General features: G+C 39.9%; 1 protein-coding gene across 7 annotated transcripts in view; it reads right to left on the bottom strand.

Moving 5' to 3' along the window:
• The window catches only part of FSIP1 (fibrous sheath interacting protein 1), a 226098-nt gene extending 205246 nt beyond the window's left edge, over nt 1–20852 (bottom strand). The window contains exons 1-3 of one of the 7 annotated variants that reach the window (XM_060175127.1): nt 20636–20852; nt 14173–14305; nt 5751–5922 (exon numbers count right to left, since the gene is read on the bottom strand). In XM_060175127.1, coding sequence (XP_060031110.1) covers nt 5751–5922; nt 14173–14298 — 298 coding nt within the window. In that variant the 5' untranslated portion in view covers nt 14299–14305; nt 20636–20852. Of the gene's footprint in view, nt 1–5750; nt 5923–10100; nt 10449–14172; nt 14306–20289; nt 20410–20635 lie in introns of those variants that run through there. The other 6 variants (XM_060175126.1, XM_060175122.1, XM_060175124.1 and 3 more) reach the window with 6 other exon arrangements.
• Between the last annotated feature and the right edge of the window lie 586 nt (nt 20853–21438).

Raw genomic sequence — 21438 nt, 5'->3', positions numbered from 1 at the left:
TAATTAACATATTAGGAATTAAAAATTATCAAATATTTATTAATTCATCATCTTTATTTACTCATTGTTAGTGCTGGGGATTAGACCCTGGACCTTACACATGTGAAGCATGCACTCTACCATGTTATAGTAGTTTATTTAAAATAATAAGCTATTTTAACTGCACATTAACAAAAATATAACATTTTGTGACAAATCACTTTTCCAAAAAAAAAAGTATTGGGAAGAAATTCAGTTTTTAATTTTCAATATCTGGCTTAATAGAAGACAGCTGGAAGTTGAAATCCATTTCTAAAGTCAACTTATCGCAATTGGTTGTTTTGATTAAAGTATATAAGAAAACTGACCTCTTTCCTCCCCATATTTGGGAGCTACTCTCTTTCCTGATCCCTTTCTAGCCCTTTTTCCAACTATGACACCATCTCCCCAGACAATAACCTGGGTCTACCTGCATGTTAGCTGTCAAGCTCAGGCAAGAACTAGTAAAGTCATGAGCCCCTTGGAATATACCTAAAATAGACCTATGAGTTTTTTCCAAAATGGAGACCCCCAAATTTTCATCTGCAATATTCTTGCCTTTAAGTTCATGATTAGTCAATAATTTGTTCTGTTTTACATCTTAACTGTTTTTCAGCTACCAGGTTCCAGATGCTACCATGATGCCAACTGGACCTCCCTGGGCAGATGACCCCACCAATGTGTCCTGGAGCCCCACTTCCCCAGATCCCTGCCCCACTAGGGAAAGAGAGAAACAGGATGGGAGTATGGATCAACCTTCTAACACCCATGTTCAGTGGAGAATCAATTACAGAAGCCAGACCTCCCACCTTCTGCACCCTACAATGCTCCTGGGTCTATACTTCCAGAGAGATAAAGAACAGGGAAGCTATCAAGGGAGGAGATTGTGTATGGAGCTCTGGTGGTGGGAATTATGTGGAAAAGTACCCCTCTTACCTTATAGTCCTGTCAATATTTCCATTTTATAAATAAAATTTTTTTAATTAAAAAATAGCTTTAATTACCCTTAAAAAAAAAAGAAAAAAGAAAAGAAAACCTGACCTCATACAGACATGTGGTTGGAAAAAAGAGAAATTTACCCATCTGTCCAGATAATTCTGGAATTTCTTCTTTGATACAACATCAAAACTCAGAGCATTTTTTAAAGGCTACAATGTGAAAGCTGTAACCACACCAGTGAGCTTTTATATGTCATTAAAATCCATGATTCCTGGTGGTGCATCTGGTAAAGCACACATGTTAAAATGAGCAAGGAGCCAGGTTAGAGGGCCCCATCTCCCATCCCCACCTGCAGGGGGAAAGCTTCACAAGTGATAAAGCAGGGCTGTAGGTGTCTCTCTGGCAAACGCTAGAAGAAGAAGAAGGTGTCTCTCTGTCTCTCTCCCTCTTTATCTCCCCCTCCTCTCAATTTCTGACTGTCTCTATAAAATAAAGATAAAAGTTTTTATTAAAGTAAAATAAAATAAATGCAGCTATACACAAAGGGTACATATATCCCTTTGAATTTGTCCTTGTGTCCTTTGAATAAATGCTTAGGGATGGTATTACTGGATCACAGGGTATTTCCAAGTTTGTTTATTCCCCAAACTGTTTTCCAAAGGGGCCGCAGCAGCTTGCATTCCCACCAACAGTGTAACATAGTCACTTTTTCTCCACATCCTTTCCAATACTTGCAATTTCCTGTTTTGTTGAAATAGGTCATTCTCACAGACATGAAGTGGTATCTCACTGTGGTCTTGTATTTCTCTAATGATATGTTGTGACGTAGTATACTGGCTGACAACAGGAAGTCGGACACACACAGCATATGGCTGACATCAGCCTGGCAACAAAGCATACCACAATCTGTGTAAATGTGCAACAGATTATGGATAGACCAAAGGGACTTAAAAGCACAGGCAGCTAGAAGTCAAGTCTTTTAGGTCCTTGCTTCTTCTCCTGACCAGACGATCTCGGCTGAGGTGCTTGAGGTGTCCGCCATGGCTGTCTCTCCTGGGAACTGAACATATGTGACTCAGCTAGCCGGTAAACTCTAAGATTCATCTACAGCCATATGAGTAACCTATATCTCTGCTGATAATTGTTTATCTCATGGGACTGAAGTTATAGGCTTAGCATATTCTTAACCCCAGCTGATAACTGCTTATTTTGCAGTATCTAAAATATATTTCATACTATTGTACCACCCTAATAAAGCTTTGTTTAAACCCACTCCCAGCACCCCACAGCCAAGTTCATTATATGCCACAGCCATAATAAAAGTCCCTTTTATTTTAATTACAAAAATGATTAAGTGGTGTGAAGCATTTTTTCATATGTCTATGGTCCAAATACCCAACTACAGATGAACGGATAAATAAGTTGTGGGATGGGGGGACCTGGTTGAGTACACATTACAATGCTCAAGGACCCAGAGCCCCACGTCCCCACCTGCAGGGGAAAAACTTTGTGAGTGGTGAAGCAGTGCTGCAGGTGTCTCTGTTTCTATCTCCCCCTTCCCTCTCAATTTTTGGCCATCTCTATCTAATAAATAAAGATAATTTTTTTAAAAAAAGTTTTCAGGACCAGGCAGTGAGTGGTGTACCTGTAAGCTCACACTACAGTGCACTAGGACCCAGGTTTAAGACCCTGGTCCCCACCTGAAGGGGGAAAGCTTCATGAGTTGTGAAGCTGGGCTGCATGTGTCTCTCTGTCTCTCTTCCTCTCTATCGCCCTTTCCCCTCTCAATTTCTCTCTGTCTCTATCCAACAGTAAATAAAGATTTTAAAAAAGGAAAAAATAATTTAAAAAGTAATTTTTGAAAAAAAATTTCAAATAAATTTTTTAAAGCTGTGGGATGTACTACTTTGCAATAAAAAATGAGATTGTATAATCTGGAACAAAATGGATGGGATTGAAGGTTATTATGATAAGTAAAATATGTAAAGAAGTAAAAGACAACTACTCTTACACAGAATATAAATGAAAAAAGTAAATGAACCGGGAGGGAGAAAAGGAGGAAGGGAAGGAGGAACGGGGGAAGAAAACAGACTATCTCTTGTAAAATGTGATATCTAAGATGGTTATGGGGGGGTATAGGTTGAGGGTTTCAGAGCATTGGTAGGGAGTATGGTGACGTGAATGTACCAGGTGTGGGTACAAAATATGCCTGAAATCTGATAATTCTGTATATTAAAAAAAAAGTGAAACTGGTTTAATACCTGTGAAAACAAGTCTGGAGACCCCTCAGAACACTAAAAATGGATCTACCCTGTGATCCAGCAGCTTCTCTCCTAGGATTCTATCCAAAGAATACAACACCCATTTGAAGAGATCTGTGTTCACCTATGTTCCTAGCAGCACAGTTTGTAATAACTTGAGCCTGGAAGTAACCCAGGTGTATATATTTCAGCTGTAAGAAATAACTAAATCTCTCTTTTACCTATCTTTGTTTTTTCATTTCATATGTTAACATTCTTTTATTAGTGATTTAATAATAGTCAGCAAGATTGTGAGATAAGAAAGGTACAATTCCTACCACCAGAGTTCCATATACCCTCCCCTCCACTGGAAGGTTCCCTATTCTTTGCCCCTCTGATCCAAAGATCTTTATGGGGGGCAGAAAGTACGAGGTCTGACTTCTGTAATTGCTTCTCCACTGGACATGTCTTTGATGTAACTTGAAAGAACCATGTTAAGTGACATAAACCAGAAGGAGATGGTTGAGTACCAGATTAAGTATCTCACTTATGAGCTATACTTAAGAAGCAAGACAAGAAAAGGGAAACACAGAGTAAAGCTGGACTGTGTGGGGTATAAGGAAGTAAAAGATTTTAGACTAGAGGGATGTGAGGGGTGGGGCACTGAGGACCCAGTATATTCTATAGAAGAGGGGCTTAGTCTGGTGGTGGGTGTGGTGTGCTAACTCTTATTACAGGAAAGTAAACTATACCCATTTTTCAATAACTATCCTGTAAACCATCATATTTCTCAATAAAATTACATTTGTAAAGCCAGAAATGAAAGAAAACAGTGACCCACTGAATTAGGAAGACCTTCTAATCATTAGCAAGTTCCAGTATACAATATCAAAAGGTTGAATTTCTATTATTGCCATCAGTTTTTATTTTTAAAAATGTCTTTAAAAAATCTAAATATGGGAGTCAGATGGTAGCGCAGCAGGTTAAGTGCAGGTGGTGAGAAGCACAAGGATCAATGTAAGAATCCCAGTTCGAGCCCTGGCTCCCCACCTGTAGGGGGTTCGCTTCACAAGAGGTGAAGCAGTTCTGCAGCTCTCTTTTTCTCTTCCTCTCTGTATTCCCCTCCTTTCCCCATTTCTCTCTGTCCTATCCAACAATTATGACATCATCAACAACAACAGTAAGTACAACAATAAAAAAAAGGGCAGCAAAAAGGAAAATAAATTTTAAAAAAAAATTTAATCTAAATATTAGGAATTCATCAAGCTTATGGTGACATATACAAGTTTCACAAAATTCTCATTTTTACTTAGAAACTTAAAGCTATCATGAGCAAAAAACATTGTTGTTATCCTTGAAATAGTAGGCTCACTTCTGTTTCTTTTTAATGTCTTCAAAGTGCCAAACTCTGATAGTAGTAGTTTGCACATCATTTTATCAAGTAAAAATTGGTCTGGGAGGTCACTCAACAGCAGCTGAATTTATTCCCTGCAGCACATTTTAAAAAATTAAGACAGGCAGGGGGTCGGGTGGTAACGCAATGGGTTGAACACACGTGGCTCAAAACACAAGGACCGATGTAGGGATCCCAGTTCGAGCCCCAGGCTCCCCACTTCACAGGCAGTGAAGTAGGTCTGCAGGTGTCTATCTTTCTCTCCCCATCTTTGTTTTCCCCTCCTCTCTCCATTTCTCTCTGTACTATCCAGCAACGAACAACATCCACGACAACAATAATAACCACAACGAGGCTACAACAACAAGGGCAACAAAAAGGGGGCGGGGGGGATGGCCTCCAGGAGCAGTGCAGGCACCGAGCACCAGCAAACCTGGAGGCAAAAATAAAAAAAATTAAGGCAGGCAAATAGCTCACTTGGATAGTGTGCTGCTTTGCCATGTGCACGACCCAGGTTCAAGCCTGGCCACCACTGCATTGAAGGAAATTTTAGTGCTGTGTTCTCTTTCATTCTCTCTGCCTCTCTGTCTCTATTTTTAAAAGGATAGGGCAGTATCTCACCAGGTTAAGCATACATAGTGTGAAGTGCAAGGACCTGAGCAAGGATTCCAGTTCAAGCCCCCATCTCCCCACCTGCAGGGAGTGTCACTTCACAAGTGGTGAAGCAGGTCTGCAGGTGTCTATCTTTCTCTCCTCCTCTCTGTCTTCCCCTTCTCTCTCTATTTCTCTCTCTCTCCTTTCCAGCAACAGCAACAATAACAATAATGGAAAAAAGATGGCCACCAGGAGTAGTGGATTCACAGTGCTGGCTGAGCCCCAGCAATATCCTTGGAGGCAAAGAAAAAAAATCATTAAATCATGACATCAATGTAGAAATATTTTCTACTTGTATAAAATGGTCACAATCTTATAATGATATTTTTTACTATTTCTCTAAGTGTATCTTCTAAGTGTATTTAAGATCTCTGAAGGTACTTCTAAGTAAAAACTGGCTACTGTTTGCTTGTTCACAAAGTATGTTGATTGAATCATATGAAATTTGGAGACTTTTAACTATTACATGTAATTGTCATAAGCCAATCACCTGATAACTCTCCTACCTGGAATTATCTGTTGTAGCAAGTTCAGATCTTCACCTGATCCCTCTTTGGTCACTTTCATTTCCTCAGAGTATGTGAGCTCTTTCACATCATTAGGGTGTGCACTACCCTCTGGACTACTGCTTTCCAAATGTCCTTCTTTACCACTGTTCATTTTGATTGCAGTGTCGACCTAAAATTATTGCAAGAAACACTTTTCTACATAATGGATTTTTTATTTTACATTTTAACATTAATGGAAGTATACATAGGAATATGTTATGTAGGCATACACTAACAATAAAGCAAGCTATATAAAAATATTCTTAAATACAATCTGACTACACCATAGTTTTATAGAATTTGCACCAAAGGCATATACACCAATCTTCAGAGATTCCTAACAGGAGTGAAGAAGGGCTGGGAATCAGACCTAACAAGCACCCCTTCTGCCCAGCTCTCAACTGAAACATGAGGTCTCTGCTCACTGAATGGGCACTTCAATGAAGAATCAAAGTTCCAGGTGGCTGAGTGGTGGCAAACCTGGTTGAATGCACATGTTATAATGCACAAGGACCCATGTTCGATTCCCTGATTCCCACCTGCAAAGCAGCACACTATCCAAGTGAGCTATTTGCCTGCCTTAATTTTTTTTATTTTTGCCTCCAGGTTTGCTGGTGCTCGGTGCCTGCACTGCTCCTGGAGGCCATCCCCCCCCCCTTTTTGTTGCCCTTGTTGTTGTAGCCTCGTTGTGGTTATTATTGTTGTCGTGGATGTTGTTCGTTGCTGGAAAGCTTTGCAAGTGGTGAAGCAGGGCTACGGGTATCTGTTTCTCTCTCCTTCTCTGTTACCTCCTTCCCTCTCGATTTCTGGCTCTCTATATCCAATAATTAAAGATAATAAAAAAAAATTTTTTAAAGAATCAAAGTGGCTACTTAACAGTTGAAAAGTACATGGTCTAAAATGAGATGTGAATATTCACAATAATCAAAATATGGAATCAAGCTAAATGCCCATTGATAGATGACTGGATAAAGAAATTACGGGACAAGTGGAATAAGCCAGTTTTGCCCAAACCCACATGTTTCTCTGGCTTATGCCTTTTCATTTTCCTGATAAAAGTTTTAAGTATCTGGGGGGTGGGGGAGAAACAAACCCATGGAGACTGATTTGATAAAGTAAGGGGGTAAAAAGCCTTTAACAATAGAAAAAATGCATGGGACATATACTCAGTGAAGTACTACTTAGCAATTTAAAAAGTCTATAGTGTGTCCTTTGGGACAAAATAAAACTGGAGTTGATTATGCTTAGTGAAGTAAGTAAAGAAATGAAAGACAACTACCAGTTGTGATGATTTCACTGATACGTAGAATATAGAAAATTGAAACATATAAACTTGAAAGAAAAAGTATGTATGTATACACGCACACAAGGACCAGAGTAAGGATCCCGGTTTGAGCCCCCGGCTCCCCACCTGCAGGGGAGTCGCTTCACAGGTGGTGAAGTAGGTCTGCAGGTGTCTTTCTCTCCCCCATCTGTCTTCCCCTCCTCTCTCCATTTCTCTCTGTCCTATCCAACAACTAACGACATCAACAACAACAACAATAACCACGACGAGGCTAGAACAACAAGGGCAACAAAAAGGGGAAAAAATGGCCTCCAGGAGCAGTGGATTCATGGTGCAGGCACTGAGCCCCAGCAATAACCCTGGAGACAAAAAGAAGAAGAAGGAAGAGGAGGAGGAGGAGGAGGAGGAGGAGGAGGAGGAGGAGGAGGAGGAGGAGGAGGAGGAGAAGGAGAAGAAGGAGAAGAAGTACTTCCTAAGCCAAAATCTTTGTCCTGGAAAACTTTTATGTTCTCTCTGCGCCTATACAGTCAACTTTGCCATTTGACTCTAAACCTCCTTGTGGTCCTCCAGGGCAGAAGAGAATAGGGCTGACAACTCACCTTTCAGAGATATAGGACTACAGAAGCATCTCTGCTCACCTGAACTGGGACATAGACCCCAGCAACACTAAGTTTAATCAGCAATATAATAATCACAAATATAATTAATTGATCAATTACTACTGGACACAACCTATGTTGTCTTTATACACATGGCCTCATTCATTCCTCATGATGACCCTATGGTATAGGAATTGCTACCTTAGTTTAACAGGGAAGGAAACACTCAGTATATAGTGAAAATATCAAGACCCAATTTCTTTTTTTTATTAATTAAATATCTATTTTTAATTTTATTTTTTATTTATAAAAAGGAAACATTGACAAAACCATAGGATAACCAATTCCCACCACCAGCTCTCCGTATCCCATCCCCTCCCCTAACAGCTTTCCTATTCTTTAGCCCTCCAGGAGTATGGACCCAAGGTCATTGTGGGATGCAGAAGGTGGAAGGGTCTGGTTTCTGTAACTGCTTCCCCACTGAACATGGGCGTTGACTGAATACCCAATTTCTAAACAAGCAAAACAATGATTACTTTATATTATCTTGAATGGGTTAAAGATATTTCCTGTTCAAAAACATACTTTTGTTAAAGGCTGGATGAAGTCTGAAATAGCATAATAACTTATAAATTCTTAAATTTCTGAGAGAGATCATATATGTCCTATTACTCATATGTATCTTTACACAAATAAATTTAACAGGCATGTCCCAGAGAATGGAATTTTTTTTAAATATTTATTTATCAATGAGAAAGATAGGAGAGAGAAAGAACCAAATATCACTCTGGTATATGTGCTGCTGGGGATTGAACTCAGGACCTCATGCTTGAGAGTTCAATGTTTTAACTACTGCACCACCTCGTAAAATACAAAAATGATTTTTATACAGAAAAATATAGGATATATGAAGGATAACTGGATGGTCCAGGAGATAGTTTACCTAGTAGAGTGCACACTTTGTCCTGTGCAAGGACTAGGGTTCAAGTCCAGGTACCACTATGGACAGCACCAGAGGAGCTTCATAGCTGGAGAATTCGTACTGTTAAAGGGACAGAATTCTTACTTAAGAAAATGCTGTCCAAAAGATTTCCCAAAATGAAGAAGACAGACCCTCAGATCTTGGAAGTTCTGCAAACACAAAGAAAAATTCAAACCTAAACTCACAAAAATACATACTAATTAAAATGGCAAAGATCAAATAAGGAGAGCATATTGAACGTAGCTAGAGAAAATATGAGTCACTTAAAAGAAACTTCCATAAAGCTAATTAAAAATAAAAATAAAATAAACTCTAAGGGATAGAAGGAACTGGCAAAACATATTCAAAAATTTTGAATGGAAAATATTTCTAAGAATATACTATCCAGCTAGACTGCCAATAAGTTTAAATAAGTTATGAAGAGATTTTCAGATAAGCAACAGTTAAAGGAATTCACTAATACTTAATCAGTCTTCCAAAAATACTAAAGGTACTTATAAAAGGAAATTACTGAATCCCTCCCTCCCCATATGGAAGAAATAAAAAAACAAAGCAAGGGAATAAGAAAAGTCAAATGAAGGAAATTTTCTGGGTTCAGACTATAGGACAGAGCTGATCAAAGAAGCTATGGGTAGAAGTGAGTGGCAAGGGTGGACTTTGATGGAGCAAAATGGGTGAGGGTAAGGTGTGGTAAAATATTTTTAAGAGGTGATAGATTATGTTTCTGAAACAGTTATGGTCTTACAAGTCATGGTATCTTGAAAACAAAACTATTGTTATGATTTATTCATTCATTTATTTATTTTGCCTCCAAGGTTATCACTTGGGCTCGGTACCTGCACTATGAATCCACTGTTCCTGGAAGCCATTTTCTCCCCTTTGTTGTTACTGTTATTGCTGTTGTTGTTTTTGGATAGGACAGAGAGAAATCAAGAAAGGAGGAGAAGACAGAGGGGGGAGAGAAAGACACCTGCAGACATGCCACACTACCTGTGAAGTGAGCCCCCTGCAAGTGGGGGGGGGGGGTCGAACCAGGGTCCTTATGCTAGTCCTTGCACATAGCACCATATGCACTACCACCCAGCCCCAAAAGCTATTATTTTTAAAAGACCTATCATAGGGCCAAGTGGCTGAGCACCTGGTTGAGTGCACTTGTTACTATGCTCAAGGACTCAGGCTTGATCCCCTGGTCCCCACATGCAGGGGGAAAGTTTCATAAGTGGTGAAGCAGTGTTATAGGTTTCTCTCTGGCTTTCCCTCTCTATCACCTTCTTCCCTCTAGATTTCTGGCTGTCTCTATCCAATAAATAAATAAAGATAGTACAAAACAATTTTAAGAATTATTATGGGGATCGGATGGTAGGTAGCCCAGCAGATTAAGTGCACATGGTAGGCATACAAGGACCGGCATAAGGATGCCAGTTCAAGCCCTGGCTCCTCACCTGCAGGGGAGTCACTTCACAAGCAATGAAGCAGGTCTGTAGGTGTCTTCCCCTCCTCTCTCGATTTAGCTCTGTCCTATCAGCAATAATAATAACAATAACAACAACAAGGACAAAAAAATATGAAAAATGGCCTCCAGGAGCAGTGGATTGGTAGTGCAGGTACTGAGCCCCAGGATAACCCTGGCGGGGAGAGAAAAAAAGAATTATTATATACAACAAAAAGTATAATCCTCAAGAGAAAAAAAAATAATAAAATTCCACTTAACCAAATATTAAATGTTCACTGTTCAAAAAACAGATAAAAGCTTAGTAACCAAACACACCCATCCAAAAAGATTTCTGCTTACCTATGTTTATAGCAGCACAACTTGTAATAACCAACACCTGGAAGCAACCCAGGTGTCCCAACAACAGATGAGTGGCTGAGCAAGTTGTGGTCTATACACACAATGGAATACAACTCAGCTATTAAAAATAGAGATTTCAACATTTTCTACTCATCTTGGATGGAGCTTGAAGAAATTATGTTAAGTGAAATAAGTCAGAAACAGAAGGATGAATATGGGATGATCTCACTCTCAGGCAGAAGCTAGAAAACAAAATCAGAAGAGAAAACACTAAGCAGAATCTGGTCTGGAGTTGGTGTATTGAACCAAAGTAAAAGACTCAAGTGGTTGGGGGTAGGGGGAGAGTTCAGGTCCTGGAAGGGAATGGCAGAGGACCTAGTGTGGGTTGTACTGTTGTGTAGAAAACTGAGAAATGTTATGCATGTACAAACTCTTGTATTTACTGTCAATTATAAAACATTAATCCCCCAATAAAGAAATAAAAAAACAGATAAAGGAATGAGAAATCAAGCTATAGACAAGGAAAAAATATTTGCAAATCACATACCTAACAAAATAGTCTATCTATAATATACTTGAGCTAGTCATCCAGTCTCATACTTTGGCCTATGACTATATACAAAGGGGGTTTTTGAATGTTGATGGAATAATTCTACATGAAATACAATGTAATACATGACAGTAATACATAGAATAATATGAATAGAAATAAATCTTCTACAGCAAGGGACAAAATGTAGCAACCAGGCATCAGGGTCATAAAAGATATCCTCCCCAATAAAAAGAAATCCTCTCTGTGCAATTAAAAAATATATACTGTAATAGGGAAGAAATCTATAGGATACAGAACTATATATCTGAGAAACAGGGTCACAGGATGACCTATACTGCCAACACTCCAACTTACATTTCTGTGTATAAAGTTCATAGCACCAGGAAACAGGAAATTAAGAACTTTAAACTGGGTGGGATTCATAAAGGCATCTTTCCTATGACTACTGTAGCTTACTGAGAGCAGTCCTGTCAGATGCTATACTAGAATCCAGTCTCTGTGTAAAAGACCTTGGAGGTGGGTTCAAAAGAAGTCCTTTCTTGTCATATCAATTCCTGACGTATTTTGTGTTCTGCCAGCACCAGAGTGTTCAAACACTGACGAAGTGTTTGCTCAAACACTAGACTAAGGACCCAACAGCATATTCGACATAAACTTCCACATATGGCAACCTAGTGGCAACTAAGCACCTGGAATCTCAAACGTCTGGCAACCACTCAGCTTCAAACATAGACCCGTGTCCTCAGGGTGCATCAGATATAATGAGAACACAGAGGAAATTGTGTTCACTGTTGGACCAAGATAGCAACTTGGAGAAAATCCCAAATTCACCAGAGCTAGGCAAATTTCCCAAAGAGGACATCAAAACTATGGTTATAAGGGTGTTCAATAAAACAAGAAGTACAATGGAAGAAAGTTTAAGAGTCATAACAGAAATCAGGGAAATAAAGAACACAGAAGTTAGGCTAAAAAATACAAATGGTTCCAGCCATGACATCATCTCCTCAGACAATAACCTGGGTCCACCTGCATATCAGATGTCAGGCAAAATATAATAGTCGTGGGCCCTTTGGAATATACCTAAAATAGACCTACTATTTCCAAAATGGAGACCCCAAATCTTCATCTGCAATATTCCTGCCTTTAAGTTCATGATTAGTCAATAATTTGTTCTGCTTTATATCTTTTCTTAAAATATTTATTTCCTTTTGTTGCTCTTGTTGTTTTATTGATGTAGTTATTCTTGTTGTTGTCCTTGTTGGATAGGACAGAGAGAAATGGAGAGAGGAGAGTAAGACAGAGAGGGGAGAGAAAGACACCCGCAGACCTGCTTCACCGCCTTTGAAGCGACTCCCCTGCAGGTGGGGAGCTGGGTGCTCGAACCGGGATCCTTATACAGGTCCAGTCCTTGTGCTTTGCTCCACGTGCTCTTAACCCGCTGCGCTACCGCCCGACTCCCTCTGCTTTATATCTTAACTTTTTTTTCAGCCACCAGGTTCCAGATGCTACCATGGTGCCAACTGGACTTCCCTGGGCAGATGACGCCACCAATGTGTCCTGGAGCTTTGCTTCCTCAGATCCCTTCCCCAACTAGGGAAAAAGAGAGACAGGCTGGGAGTATGAATCAACCTGCTAATGCCCATGTTCAGCGGGGAAGCAATTACAGAAACCAAACCTTCTACCTTCTACACCCCATAGTGACCCTGGGTCCATACTCCCAGAGGGTTAAAGAATAGGAAAGTTATCAGGGGAGGTAATGGGATATGGAGCTCTGGTGGTGGGAATTGTAGCCCTCTTATCCTATGGTCTTGTCAGTGTTTCCATTTTATAAATAAATAAATTTTTAAAAAAAGAAAAAAGTTAAAAAAGAAAAATTCAAATGGAATGAACCACACTAAACTAAATTCACTCAAGTGGCAAATTGGAAGACAGGGTAGAAGTTATCATACATAACGTTAAAAAAATAAAACTAAAACAAAAAAAGATAATCAAAGAGAATAACATCAAGAGGAACAATATTCACATCATACAGGTGAGAGAGAAAGAGAAAGAACAGGACAAAACTCAAATTAATAGCTAAGAATTTCCTTGAACTGAAGAGATCAACAATCAGAGCCAGGATGCCCAGAGTCCCAAATAAAATAAACCTAAACCAAAGCCCACCAAGAAACACAATAATTAAAATGGTAGAGATAAAAGAAAAAAATTTAAAAAGAAGCATGAGAAAAAAAAAAAAGACTCACCTACAATAAAATCCCCATAAGATTATCAGCTGATTTCTCAACAGAAACTCCAAAGACCAAAAGGACTGCTGGATATTTTTTAAGTATTTGAACAGAAAGATCTCCAAGCAGGGATACTCTATACATCTAGGTTAACCATAACCAAACCCTGCTTCAATCCCCAGCACCACATGGGAGTCCTACAGTAAGAGAAGGAAACTCCAGTGTTGTAATATCCCCTCTCCAATCTTGCTGCCCTCCCCCCATAAACAGATTGAAAAAGTTATCCCAGCAGTGACAGAATCACATGTCCATGGTCCACTGTAACACAAAGATAAAAAAAAAAATTAATTAAATAAACATAAAATTTAGATACTCTGAGAAAACAAAAAAGCAATTACTCAAAAAAAAGCCATGACCAAGTAATATATTTGCTATATGGTCTTCTCTCCAAGCTATATTTTTTAAATTACCCTATCTTTTTCAAAATCAATAATCTAAAACAGATACCAAAATGCAAACTTCCCCCCCAAAAAAAAAAAATTTGTAAATGGGCTCTAAAAGTACAACTGTGGAACAGAGGTAGATAGCATAATAGTTATATAAAGAGACTCTTGAAACTGAGGCTCCTAAGTTCCAGGTTCAATCCCCTACACCACCATTAACTACAGCTGCTCAGTACTCTGGTTAAAAAAAAAAAAAAAGTACAACTGTGAACAAATAAGTTGCACCCAAAAGAAAAAGGAAGAGGAAGACAGTAATAAAGAATGAAACAGTATTTTCATATGAAATTATCTAAAATAAAATTCAAAAAGTCTGTAATTACTCGTATAACACACCTGCTAGGGAGGAAATTTAGAATGAGGCATGAATTGGTTTATCAATTAACATTCTTGGTTAATCAATTACTGAGAGGCCAGGAGAAAGAGTTATAAACACTAATGTACTTTGAAAGAACCTGGTTCAGGTGACAGCACTTCCAGAGAAACATTTGATCCTCGGCTCTCAGGACGTGTCCTTGAATTTGAAGCTGGTTTTGAAATTCCATCTAATTTTCCTTTTATGATGTCCATTGGTATTCTGAAACAAAAAAAAAAGTTTAAACAAGTAGTGACTTATGTGTTTAAATGTTTCACTAGTTAATATTGTATACAAATAGCTCAGAGTCCTTGTTAAAAGGATTGTGTTGGGAGTCGGGTGGTAACACAGCAGGTTAAGCGCAGGTGGCACAAAGGAAGGACCAGTGTAAGGATCCCAGTTCAAGCCCCCAGCTCCCCACCTGCAGGGGAGTTGCTTCACAAGCGGTGAAGTAAGTCTGCAGGTGTCTGTCTTCCTCTCCCCCTCTCTGTCTTCCCCTCCTCTCTCCATTTCACTCTGTCCTATCCAACAACAATGACATCAATAATAACTACAACAATAAAACAACAAGGGCAACAAAAAAGAATAAATAAATTAAATTTAAAAAAGGATTGTGTGCCACTAAAGTTACAGTATCATGTTTCTCTCAACATGTCTGGTGTCCAGGGGGCTTTATGCTTTTTGTTTGTTTGTTTGTTTTGTTTTGTTTTGTTTTGCCACTAGGGTTATCTCAAGGACATAGTGCTTGCATTACTCCACCATTCCTGGCGACCATTTTTTGAAAGAAGGAACAAGAAGGAAATAGAGAGGATTAGACTTAGTAAGCAAGTAGAAAGACCTATGGAAAAGACCATAATAAGGCCAGGTAGTGACACACCTGGTTAAGCACTCGCCTTACTGTGCGTAAGGACACAGGTTCAAGCTTCACAAATGGTAAAGCAGGGCTGCAGGTGTCTCTCTGTCTTTCTCCCTCTCTATTCCCCCTCCCCTCTCAATTTCTGTATGTCTCCAATAATAAATAAATAAGACACCATAAAGTACCTAATCAAATATTTACTACTTAGGCCTAGAAACCCTCCTCTCTTACTCCTTACTTCAATTCCCTTAATCATTTTAAGTCTAACCTTGTCAGATAAAGTAAGGACTACAAAAACTGGGTAAGGGCAAGAGACTGGCACAGTTTAAAGATGGCCTTTTTGGTCAGTTCCAAGCCACACCATCATCTGCAGCTCTAGTAAGGGAATCCTTGGATTCCCACATTGATATGATGGGTCTAGACCTCTCTCCACTATCACTGGTCACTTCCATCAGGAATGACCTCATAAGCCCTTTTGTGGGCCTCTCCAGAACCTTGCCCTTACTGTAGAACAGCAATTGTAGGGGCTGCCACACTTTGCAAAAGAAGATCGGGTTAGCCTAATCTGCCACTCAAGAGTAGGGCCTGTGAGTGCAGCCTAGATTGTTCCTAGCCATGACCATGGACTGTGAACTTAGACTCACAGGAACTCAGAGATTACATAGGCTCCTGTGCTAAATATAAATAAATATGGGCCCTAGGTCAGATTGATGGGATCCCAGCAAACAGTTAATGGTATTAATATACTCTTCACATATTTGGGAGCTACTCTCTGCCCTGATCTAGCTTTCCCTATTCCCAACTCTGACACCATCTTCCAAATAATACTTTTAGTCCACCCACATGTTAACTATCAGGCTCTGGCAAAAATTACTAAAGTCATGGGCCACATGGAACATACCTAGAAAAGACTTCCCAGCTTCCTCCCACACAAAGACTCTTATTTTCATTTGCCCTATTCCCACCTTTGGGAGCCTTTTTATTGAATAATTTGCTTTTTATCATACTGCCTTTCAGCCACCAAGTTGCAGATGCTACCATGATGCCATCCTGACCTCCCTGGATAGATGGCCTCACCAATGTGTCCTGGAACCACACCTCTCCAGAGTCCTCCCCCATTAGGGAAAGACAGAAACAGGCTGGGGCTATGGATCAACCTGCCAAAGTCCATGTTCAGCAGAGAAGCAATTACAGAAGCCAGACCTCCCACCTTCTGTACCCCTTAAAGAATTTTGGCCCATACTTCCAAAGAGGGAGAAAGAATAGGGAAGCTTCCAATAGAGGGACACAGAACTCTGGTGTTGGGAACTGTGTGGAATTATACCCCTGTTATCTTACAATCTTATTAATCATTATTAAATCACCAATTAAAAAAAAAGAAAGAAATAGAGAGGGAGAGAGGAAAGATACATACAGCACTACTACACTACTTGTGAAGCTTACCCAGTAGAGGTAGGGGAAGGAGCTTGAACCTGGGTCCTCAAATAAAGTAATGTGTGTGCTGTACCTGGTCCTAAGTCATTAAATTTAATATCATTTCAAAAAAAAAAAAAGATGTCATTTCAAATGTAAATCATGCTTCCCAGGATGTCAGATTTTCTAAGTGCCAAACTAGATGCTATGTCAATGGCTTCCTGTGCCTCCAAGATAAAATATCCACTCTGTCCTTACCCTACTCTGGGGAGACTAAACCCAGAACTGAGACAGCTGCTTCCTCCTAGAGATTTATGAAGAGCTTATCTTCTTATTTGGGCTTTTTTGTTCCAGCCTTGCATGTCCTAACTCAACTCTGAGTTGAGGCCTTCTCAACTCTGATCCTCCTCAGAAAAGCATTTTCTTGGTCACTGTCTCTCTCCCCTCTCCCTTTCCCTTCTCCCCTCTCCCCTTCTCTCTCCCTCTCTCTCTCTCTCTCTCTCTCTCTCTCTCTCGTCAATTTTTTTTTTTATTTTACCAGAACATTGCTTAGCTCTGGTTTATGGTGGTGCTTAAATTGAACCTGGCACTTTCGGTGCCTCAGGCATGCTCACTCCAAAATATGCCTCCTTGATGGTTAACTGCACAAGTGAAATGGAAAACTTCCATCAAGTGTTCTCCAACTTCCCTTTAATTATAATTTAAACCATTTATCTCAAAACAGAATGATGTGCAACTAGCCCTGGCCACAGCAATCAGGCAAGAAAAAGCTATTAAAGAAATACAAATTAACAGAAGATAAGCTACTATTATTTGCACATGATATGACAGTAAAAAAAAAAAAAAAAACAGTGATCATGGAACTGGGCAGTGGTGCAGTTGGTTGAGCATGTGCAAGGACTCAGGTTCAGGCACATGCTCCCCACCTATATGGGGCACACTTCACAAGCAGTGTATCTATCTTTCTAAGTTTCTATCTCCTCCTCCCCCACCCCCCGCCTCAATTTCTGTCTATCCTATCTTTTAAAAATAGAAAGAAAAAATGACCACTGGGAGCAATAGATTCATAGTGCTGTCACAAACCCCAGCAATAACTCTAATGGAAGTAAAAATAAATGAGTAAACAAATAACTATCCAAAACTATGGATGAAGTCAGTAAAATGGCAAAATATGCATTAATTTGTTACATTTCTATACATAATGAATCAGAGGAAATAGAAATCAAGGAAACAATCCCATTTACAATTTTCAAGAAAAGACAAAAATAACTTGGAGTAAAACAAAGTACAGACCTTTACAATGACAACTCTGAAACATTGTTAAAATAGAAGACACAGCCTTTACAATGACAACTTTGAAACACTGTTAAAATAGAGGAGAGACAGCGGGGCTGGGTGGTAGTGCACTGAGTTAAGGGCACATGTGCTAAGCGCAAGGACCTGCTCAAGGATCCAGGTTCTAACCCCCAGGGGGGGTTCCCATCTGCAGGGGGGGTTCTTCACAAGCAGTGAAGCAGGTCTGTAAGTATCTAACTTCTCTCTGTCTTCCTCTCCTCTCTCAATTGTTCTCTGCCCTATCCAACAACAACAATTGAAAAAAGATGGTGGCCAGGAGCAGTGGATTAATACTGAAGTCACCCAGCCCCAGCAATAACCCTGGAGAGAAAGAAAGAAAGAGAGAAAGAATGAAAGGAAGGAAGGAAGGAAAAAGAAAGAATGAAAATTAAAAAATAAAGACACACAGAAATGGAAGGCTACCCCATGTTCATTAATTGGAATAAACGCTACTGCATTAACATTTTAACTAAAGCTATTTGTAGACTCAATGAAAATTCTAACTCTATCAAAGTCCCAATGGCATTTTTAAAGAACTAGAACATACAATTCTAAAACTTTCATGGACCCACAAAAGACCATGAATAATCAGAGCAGTTCTGAGAGAAAAGGAAGGTAATAAGTGGTATCATGCTCCCTGACTTCAAACTTTTATTTTTCTTTATATTTTAAATTATTTATTATTGGACAGAGACAGAGAGAAATTGAGAGGGGCAAGGGAGATAGAAAGGGAGAGAGACAGAGAGACACCTGTAGCCCTGCTTCACCACTCGTGAAGCTTTCCCCTCGTAGGTGAGGACCAGGGGCTTGAACCTGGGTCCTTGCACACTATAGTGTGTGCATTTAACCAGGTGTGCCACCACCTGGCCCCTCTTCAAACTTTTATAAAGCATTAGCAATTTAAAAAGTTGACAACATAACAAAAGCAGGCACTCAAATCAACACAACAGAACTGAAACCTTAGAAACAAATCCTCCTAGATATAAACATTTAACAAATTTCAAAGGATCAAAAACTACAATAGAGGCAAAAGTCTTGAATAAAGTGTATCGGCAAAAGTGAATAGCCACAAATAGAAAAAATATACTATATCATCATTTAATACCATACAGAAAAATTAACTAAAAATGCACTAAAGAATTATATACTAGACCTGAAACCATAAAAATAAATAGAGGAAAATATAAGACCTTAACATCACAGATGTATTTCAGGATTCAATCTCATTTTCAAGAAAATTATAGCCAAAATAAACAAATGAAACTACATCAAGTTGAAAAGGTTTTACACATCAGAAGAAACTACTACAGAGATTAAAAGGGCAATCTAGAAAATGGGAGAAGATATTTGCACATCATATGTTTGGCAAGGGACTGATGTCTAAAATGTATAAGAAATCATACAACTCAGCATCAAAAAAAAAAGTCAACCAATAAAAAATATATAAAAGGTCTGAGTAAAAATAGCTTCAAAGAAGATATATATACATCATGCCATGTGGGACAAATGAATGAAATTAGAGGTAATTATGCTAAGTTATATAAGAAAAGATGTGAAAGACAATCATATGTAGACTATAACTACAACAAACTACAAAAAGCAATAATAACCCAGCTGATCCTTAGTATCTGTCGAAACCCAAGTGGTAATTGCAGTGAACAGGGGCAGGACGTAAGTGGAGAGTTTCATTTGGTGTGTTGGTGCAGAGCTTTGGTGGTAGGTGTAGTGAGGTGTATACACATATATATGTGAAACTATACTCCTAAAATATTATAATATTGTAATGTGTTAAACTGGTTTTTAAAAAATATGAGGGAAGGTGAGAAGAATGCAAAATGAGACCACCTTGTTGCAAAACTATTTGACAGTTTCCTACAAAGTTAGACTTCTAACAAAAAAAAAGTTAAACACACACCATATGACTCCACAGTCTCATTCCTAGGCACTTAACAAGAAATGAAATTTAGAGTCACACAAAAGCCTGAGCATAAATGCTCATGACAATTTCATTAATAATTGAAAAAAAAAATGGCGGCAGGGGGTGAATTAATGTCCCTCAGGTAGGAAATGGATAAATTGATTGTAGCATATCCATACGTATGCTACGTGGCAATATAAGGGCATGAACAACTGTATTGACACAGATGATAAATAAATCTCAACTGCATTCTGGAGAATGAAAGAAGAAGGAAAAAAAAAGCCAGATTCAAGCGTACCTTGGCACATGCACAGTCCAGGTTCAGGTAGGATTATTATGGTACTTGGGGTCGGGGGGCCTCAGTGATATGATACACACACACACACACACACAATTTTTTAAGCTGTCTGGGAGTAATACAATCCTGCATGCACAAGGTGTCTGTGCCACCTAGTGCTTTAGTCAGGAACTTTTGCCACTGAGTCTAGGAAATCCTGACGACATAGGTTTCAGTTGCTTTTGCCATCGGGTTTTCACTGGGTCTTCGCCTGTGTAATTCCACCACTTACTATCAACTTTTCCTTTTTCCAGACAGAAGGTAGAAACAGTGGGAAAAGTTGAAAGAGGAGACACACCACAGCACTGCTTCGCCACTCCTGAAACTTCCTTTCACAGATAACTCACCCAGTAGAGGCCACACTTTATTTACCAGGCGGGAGGAAACCCAGTTGCGATCTCCAGGTCTGGTCACCACAAGGCGGCCACGTGCTCTTTGGGGTCAAGAGCCTCTGTGGAAGTCAGCCCCCGCACTGCCCATCTCCCAAGCTAAGCCCATCTCCTGTAGGGCCTTGAGGCTTACAGACGCCACAGGAGGCCCGCCGACTCGCTTTCCACAGCCCACCTCGGGCTCCAGTTACCGGCCACGACTCCGCCCCCTCTCAGGCCCGCCCCGCTACCCGACCAGCAGCACGTGGCCCGCCCGCTTGCAGGCTCCCGGCAGGCTGCAGCGCCGCCCTGGGCAGATGCTCACCTTCCCGGAGACTCCAAAGCTGTTCCATGGGCTGCGGTTCCAGCCAGGGGCGCCGCAGCATCATTCACTTCTCACCCACAAGGAGAGTCTTTCTCTGCGTCTGGGTGTCCCGAGAGGTGGCGGAAGCGGTCAGTTCAAAGTGCTTCTGCCTCCAGAAACGCTGTTCCCTTGGCAACCAGCAACTGGGCGCGTTCCATTCTCGCGATAGGAGGAGCGGCCGGACCATTCCACGGGCGGGAGACATGATCTGAGCATGTGCTGCTCTTCTGCCTCCTGAGCTCCTCCTCCATCAAATGGGTTGCTGGCGATCCCTTTATCAGAAAGATCTTGTGTGTCACGTTCTTGGTAAATTTTGGGTATCATGTAAATAAATAATCTTAATTTGATACCGATTGGGCTACAGTGCCAGTCGGGGAATGATTGCTGCTTGCACGCACGCTCTTTTTAATTTCTGGTTTCTCTAATTCGCAAAGCATCCAGAGTATTTCCTTGAACACTGAATTTCTTCCACCCCTTGTACCATCGAATAAGTACCAGCTTCTTTAAATTCTGTTTGTTTTTTTCTTAAATCCACCAATCCTGGTGGCCATTTTTTCCACTTTTTCCTTTTTCCATTTGACAAGACAGAATTTGAAAGGGGAGATACAGAAAGACACCTACAGACCTGCTTCACCCCTTGCAGATGAAGAGTGAGGGAAAGGTGCCCCCAGTCCTTCCTCTTAGTAATATGTACCCCATCGACTGGCCTTCAGAATTGTTCATTTTTTTTTAACTTATTGGATAGAGACAGCCTAAAATTGAGA

Source organism: Erinaceus europaeus, chromosome 16, assembly GCF_950295315.1.
Source record: "Erinaceus europaeus chromosome 16, mEriEur2.1, whole genome shotgun sequence".
NCBI lineage: Eukaryota > Metazoa > Chordata > Mammalia > Eulipotyphla > Erinaceidae > Erinaceus > Erinaceus europaeus.
This window is presented reverse-complemented; position numbering and strand designations above follow the sequence as displayed.